The sequence below is a fragment of the Pseudorasbora parva genome, chromosome 8 (genome assembly GCF_024679245.1).
Source record: "Pseudorasbora parva isolate DD20220531a chromosome 8, ASM2467924v1, whole genome shotgun sequence".
In the NCBI taxonomy this organism is placed as follows: Eukaryota; Metazoa; Chordata; class Actinopteri; order Cypriniformes; family Gobionidae; genus Pseudorasbora; species Pseudorasbora parva.
The window spans coordinates 36,733,305-36,740,518 of record NC_090179.1 but is presented as its reverse complement, the minus strand read 5'-3'; the positions used below and the strand labels follow the sequence as shown (position 1 = coordinate 36,740,518).

At 44.6% G+C, this 7,214-nt stretch overlaps 1 protein-coding gene across 3 annotated transcripts in view; it reads left to right on the top strand.

The window, feature by feature from the left end:
• fam222bb (family with sequence similarity 222 member Bb) overlaps positions 1–7,214 on the top strand; it is a 69,364-nt gene extending 62,150 nt beyond the window's left edge. For 2 of the 3 annotated variants that reach the window (XM_067451098.1, XM_067451099.1), the window contains exons 2-3: positions 2,264–2,388; positions 2,590–7,214. In XM_067451098.1, coding sequence (XP_067307199.1) covers positions 2,310–2,388; positions 2,590–4,286 — 1,776 coding nt within the window. In that variant the 5' untranslated portion in view covers positions 2,264–2,309 and the 3' untranslated portion in view covers positions 4,287–7,214. Of the gene's footprint in view, positions 1–476; positions 666–2,263; positions 2,389–2,589 lie in introns of those variants that run through there. The other variant, XM_067451097.1, reaches the window with a different exon arrangement.

Below are 7,214 nucleotides of genomic sequence, written 5' to 3'. Positions count from 1 at the left end.
TATATGGAGCTAGTACCTGGATACATTCTATGAATTGCAGATATGACATATAATGTTTTATTAGCTCCTAAATGTTTAGTCCAATCTTGTCTCCATTCATTTTTATTTTAGAGTCATACTTGCCTTTCTGAATTGTACGATTAAGACAGAAAGAAGACTTGGCAAGTGATTGACATTTACAGAAGGACTGTGATATAATATAATATAATATAATATAATATAATATAATATAATATAATATAATATAATATAATATAATATAATATAATATAATTAATATAATATAATATATACAATACAATATAATATAATATAATATAATATAATATAATATAATATAATATAATATAATATAATATAATATAATATAATATAATATAATATAATATAATATAATATAATATAATATAATATAATATAATATAAATAATTCCCATTCAGTAGGTGGCGCGTTGAGTCCAAGTTACCGTCGCGTTTTCTCGAACCCAGCGAGGAAGACACGTGGGAAAAGCTTAGTGCGCAGGCGCGGATATAGGCTGCAGTGGGCACTGGGCAGCAGCAGTGACTAGACAAGCGCTTTATCGACACAAGCAAGAGCACAGGTGCCGAATAACCCAGCAAAATGCTCTTTTAAACAATCGCACGTCTCATCCCGAAGCCAGAGAGTAAGTTTTGCTTTTCGACACCTCCCATCTGATCATTTTAATGTGGTTTTAAGAAGCTGTGAGATGAAAGCCGGGCAGTGGCTCGCACAAAGAAGACACAGGCTATATGCTAGTGGCAGTAGCAAGTGTAGAGGCAGAGGTACGAAGACAGGCTCAGACCTCACTCTGATCACCCTTCAGATTGGTTGCTAGTTAGCTGGGCATTAGATGACCACGACAAACCTTAAATCAACCGGATACATCTTATCTACAGGACAGATGTGTGCTGTAATGACCCTAAATTGTGTAAGTGTGTCTGTGTTGATCTGAGGTGATTGTAATGAATGTAGCTTGTAGCTAAGCAAAGTTTGGTGTCTCTCTCGTTTATTATAGAGTGGAATGATATAACATCCACAAATTATACTTTAATATGAAAGTGCTTTGGTTTTATGCTTGGCTAGCTGTGATTGGTGTTTCACAATGGAGCTCAGCTTATCCAGAGCGTCTGTTGTTTTTAATTAAGACTGTAAATGTGCGTCAGCTTAAATGTCCTCCAAAAATACTGCTTGGCTATACAGCATTTGCTTGTTAGTGCTCTGAACTGTGAGTTTGTCTAGATATTGAACTGAGTTCAAAGGTTGTTGTGTGTGTGTGTGTGTGTGTGTGTGTGTGTGTGTGTGTGTGTTTTTCCCCTTTTTTTGGAAGAGCACCACCTAAATAAACAACTCCCCCCATCCATTAGTACAAATTGGGGATGATAGAACGTACATGGGCATCTCTGATTCTTCACAGATCCAGGTTGCTTCAGGCATTGTTAGTCTTTACTGTAAAATTAAAAGCAGCTCCCTGATGAAACTAGCTGGGGGTTGGGTGCTCGGAACATGTCAGGCTCTGTCTCGACTGCACTTTTTGACACCTGCACATCTCAGATTGGATGAATCAGCTGGGAGCATGTGGCCTGTGGTCGTGTTGCCGCATCCCCTGCCGTGCCCCTGGGCACCTGCCAGGCAGACGGGAAAATGCGTTTGCATCGCACTCCTGACACTCAAACTGCAGGGTGTGCACCGTGGGCCCTGACACCAGCTGTTTCAGAGAGCTATTTAAAAAGGTCATGCTTGAATGCATGATATTTAAATAAATGGCTACAATGAGGCAATTACAGAGATCTATAGCTACAGCGTTTGATGGATGTGCAGGTGAATTAGCAAGGGTAGGGCCTTTGTACACTTCTGTGATAGCCGTTTTTTTGCGGCTGGCTGTAAATCATGTCATTTGTTGACACACTACTCAATATTACTCACTTAGCGTGCCGGGATATTCACGGTGTGCTGATTTTCATTCTGTGACTCTTTTAATCTTAAGACTTTTTGATTATTGCTTCTGCTGTGTTGCACCAAACCACCACTAATTAAAATTTCCACTGTTATAATTTATTACTCTCATTAAGTCCCATCGCACAGCGTGTTCCATTAAACCTACATCGGCACATAAAATTGGATCTCTTTAATAATGCCCTCGGAGGAGAAAATAGCCAATGTTTCTTTTTTTACTCCATATATTTTAAGAGACAATTGATGTGAATCCGTTTTTTGTTCCTGACATGATTGTTTCCTTTGCAGTGTGATGTGGAGTGAGAGTCCAATGTTGCATTAGTCTCATTGTGACATGCTGGCCTGTCTGCCAGTATCAAACCCCTCCCTCCAGCTTCTCTCGCACACGCAGATGAACACTGGACTTCAGAAATGTAAGCTGCCGTTAACTGAAATGAGCTTTGTTCTGATTAGACTGCATGCATGTTTGACCTAGTTTGTCCCTTTGTTAGTGAAACAGATGCTCTGCCTCTTTGACCCTGCTCCGTCAAAGCCCTGTTAAGCAGTCATATGCTATCAAACGAGTGCCAAATTCCTTGCATTAACCTTCGTGTTTGGCCTTCTCTTGCTTGCAGGGGACACTACACAGAGGATGAGATCAGCACACTATCCTACCCCAGCGGAATTGGATGCCTATGCTAAGAAAGTTGCCAATAACCCACTGACTATAAAAATCTTCCCCAATAGTGTGAAAGTACCTCAGAGGAAGCATATTCGCCGCACAGTTAACGGTCTCGACACCTCCAGCCAGCGCTACAGCCCCTACCCACCTCAGGTCAACACCCGGACGGGCCTCTTGGCCATCGTCAAAGTCCCCGTCAAAGGGATCCTCAAGGACATTGAAGGCGGCCGAGCCCGTTTTCTCCCCAAGCTCATCATGAACCCGCACAGTGGGCTTTACGCCAGTCCCAGCACTTTAAATGTTCCTCACACTGTTCCACACGTTCAGACTCCTTTAGGCCAGAAGAGTCTCGCTCACTCTCAGGCCTTGCAGGCCCATTCACAATCCCTGCAGCAGAAGACTAGTTTACAACCACAGCAGAGCCTGGCTCATCAGGAGGCTTTACATCAGAGCCAGGCTCACCAACCGCCAGTACCGCACCACGCCCTAAACCACCAACAGACTCTCATGCAGCAGCAGACACAGTTGCCCGGTCCGCAAGGACTACGGCATCTGCCTGATATGGCGCAGTCGGTAAACCTGCAGCACTCCCAGGGCTTCTCTCAATCCCAATCCATGCCACAGGCCTCTTGTGCCGGACCACCAGCCCCGGGGGTCTTACAGCCACCCCTGGCTGGCTTGCAGATGGCACGCAAGCTACCTGACGCTGACGCCCCTCCCAATGTGACTGTGTCTACCTCAACCATCCCGCTGTCCATGGCTGCCAGCCTGCACCAGAACCGGCCCAGCGACTTGAGCAGCATCGTCAATCAGATCAACCAGTTCTGCCAGGCTCGGGCTGGCATGGGCTCTACCTCCGTGTGTGAAGGGCAGATCGCCAACCCCAGTCCCATCAGCCGCAACCAGCTCATTAACGCAAGCTCTCGGGTGTGCACCCATCCTGTCGTGGGTCCTCCGCCTTCTTGCATCCTTGGTAACTCTGACAAAGGTGGTCCTGCTCTGTCACTGCCCGACATCGCTGCCATGAACAGGATGCCCCTTTACCACAATGACATGAAGCAGCAGTCCCAGCAACAACGTCAGCAGGGCCCTTGGGGCCAGCACCAGTTGGCACACCTTCAGCACCTTCCGGAGGGAGCGGCTCACCAGGTCAAGAATCTCCCTAGAGAGGGCCTAATGGGGCCGGGGTTCCTCACCAAGAGCATGGCCTACCCGCCGCAGGAGGTGTGCATGGCTCAACCTTTCAACTTAAAGCCCCCCACCGATAAACCAACTCCATCTCCTCCGGTCAACGGGATGCCCATGGGTTACAGCAACGGCCACTACATGCAGCCTCCCTGGAACAGCATCCTGCCCACACCAAACAGTGACAGCTCAGGGTCTCAAGACCTGGTGGGTCCGTTCCACGGAGGCCTCTCAGGGGCCTCCATAGACTGCACCCCTGGAGCACAGTACAGGACCGGGCCGTCCATTTCGAGCCAGACGAACCTGATGCAGACCATGGAGTACATGGGGGGCGACTTCCAGGCACCCTGCTTCCGAGCGCAGAATCCTGGCACAATGTCAAAGATGCACAGAGCCTCAGTCAGCAGGGCCACAGATTCAGGTGATAGTAGAAATGTGCACATCCACCACCCAGGGTACAGATGAGCTGCGACCCATTCACGCTAGTGTTAGTCGGGGCGCAAGGAAAAAATCCCCCCTCTTCCCATTTCTTTGTCGCAAGTGATCTACTGAATGTTTCCTGTATGATTATGTACATGGCTATCACAAATCTGAACCCCCATGTGCCACTTTGGTTTCTTTAATTTTAGTAGTTTAGATTTCTTAAATAATTAGCCTTTGGGGGGAAAAAATGTAGGCATTTATTTATTTTACTTTAATTATATATATTTTTCTTTCCAGAAAACAGCCCTAGCTTCATTTTATGACATCAGCACTGTTTTTTCCCCATTCCTATCTGGTCTGTGTAATGTAAATGGAAAAATGTACCACACAATATACATGTATTAATTCACTCTTTCTTTTTGATTAGCAAATGTCCATTATTTAAAAAGCTGAGAAGGAATTCTCAGCAAATGCCATTTGTATGTAGTATAGGCCTACTTGAGATTTGAAGTACTAACTCACTGAAGACGTTCAAGGGGTGCCATGAGGCTGTTCCATCTAAGCTAACAGCTTGTACAATGTTTAGAGGTTGATTTTATTTTTGTTCCTCTCAATGTTTACATATTGTGCTTTTGTAACTAATCCTAAATCGATATGAAAGTGCAAACTGATACTGGGATATGCACACATGACAAGACTGTTTCTTTTTCAGACTGTTGAACATGAATCAGGTTAAAGTCTTAGATGGAAATGCTACACTAGGGCTGAGTCAAGCCACATTGTGTACAATGTTAATCCTTCCCTTGAAGTGTCAGCTAATGCGCTACCCTTTTTATCCTCAATTATTTCCTGAGTATCTTATTAGATTTCAGTTTAAATGGAGACTGCTGTAGACTGAAATTGCTTCGGGACTTGTGCTGTGCCCTAATTGCAAAGCTTAGGGTTTTATTTTGTCTCTCGACTTAATTGTTACTACTTGAATTTCATTGGAAAGAGATGGTGACAGCAGGCTTTGACTCGCTACACTTCGACGTTTAGCAGCCGACCCAAAGCTTCCTTTGGGAAGAGTTTCATCACCCGCTTGTGCGTTAGTTCATCTTTAAAGGAAAGACGTCCTTGACTGTAATTGGGTGACGGAAGTGTGTTGATGTAAGCGCAATATAAATGAGCACCGCAGGCTAGCCTGTGGCTTCACTGCTGTGCTACTGTAACTGAGAGGTGTGATTAGCCGGTGTGAATGCTGTGTGTCGGGGCGGATTGGCTCCCTGCTTTTGCTCCATCATTAACACCATACCGCTCTTCCCTGGCGGGATCATTTCCATCTCCGTCACACGCTGTTGTGTCAGCTGAAGCCTGCCACTGCATTTTCCACCCACCTTAGGCACTTGATGTGTCATGTCGGTCTTATCTGAAATAGCTGAAATGCACCGCCGGTGACAGTCTAGGTCTATTTGCTGGGAAACAACCCAAGTAAAAGACGCGTTTTAAGTTGAGTTGTTCTGTGAATCTGATAATTGATCCATTCGATGCTCCACGGTTTCACTCCCATGGAGAGTTCCTCTCTTTCTCAGGTCTACCTGTGCCTCTTCTCATATTCTCCCTTGACTTTTATGTCCAAGTCTCTCCACCTTTATCAGGGCAGGCCATCTGGCAGTGGAGCATGGGTATTGTCAGACTTTGGTGTAACGAGTGGAGCAACTGCAGATGAGTGAATGGGTGGAGCCGTGACACCCAGTATCATAACCTCCCTGTTTGCCCCTCAAAAGCCTTAAATATTTGATCCTTGAACTGTCCTTGACAATAGGCATGGCGTAGAATATAAATTAATGATATTTAGCTAAATTTTCTTTTTGCAAAACCTTAAATCGGGGGAGCTAACTCCCGAAAGGAAGAGGTTTTTTGTTTGTTTTTGTATTTAGCTATGTATGTGTAGTATTGGGCTGTAACAGTTGTTGCATTCACACCATGTCATGTAACGTTATGTTTCCTAAACTTCACTCTGTTTACCATTGCAGCAAAACCTGTTTGAGTCCGAAATCTGTTTCCTGTCATGGGCGAACGCAGACGCTGGAAACGCTTTGCGTCCAGGCCAATGTTTTTCGATAACCGCAGGTCTAGTTTAATCTTTCATGTTAGAATATGTTGCCCATGAAGCTGCTATTTTATTCTGCCCACAAAAAAAATATTTCTTATAAATGTTGTGAGGATAGAGTTAAGATCTAATTTATATTATGCCTTTTTTTGCAATGCAATATTGTTAATAGGTTGAGTATCGGCAGACATAATAAGTTATTACATATGCCTGTAAAGCATCCTGTATTTCTTTCAATCCTCATTTCATGCCTTGTTACAGCTCAAGAGTACAATGTCAGGTTACTCTTTTAATAGTTATCTCTATGTGAAGTGCCTCCTCTGGGCTGATGTGGACTGTGTGTATGTGACCGTTGGGATGGAAAATGGACCAGCGCTAGTGCACATTCTATAGACGTAGTGCACTGCTCACGAATGGGGGACCGAGCTACTTTAAAAACTACTGATATCGTTCAGAAAGAAATGAACATTGTGTGCTGCTGCAGGTGCAAGATCTGTTCGGATGTGAATAGTTGCTGCTGAATCACTAGTTTAGGTGGCGAGAGCTACGCTGCTGAACTCCCTAGTGTCCTTGAAACATTCAAAGGAATGCTCTGGAAAGTTCTTTGTCTTTTGGAGCACATGCACTCCTGCCCCCGTCACCACCCCCCCCTTTCCCAAAACAACACAATGGCAGTTTTGGACTACAGGAGTGTATGTTAGGAGGAGTTGAGTGTGTCTCATCTTGCTCCACCAAAGAACAAAATGTCACTTGAATGGTAGCAGTGCGCACCTGTTATGTGTAACCGAAAACTGTCATTCCAGATACACATTTTTTCAGGAACGTGTTGCACAAACATTCCCCTCTAACCAAAATAAAGTTTGACTTGCATTTGCAAA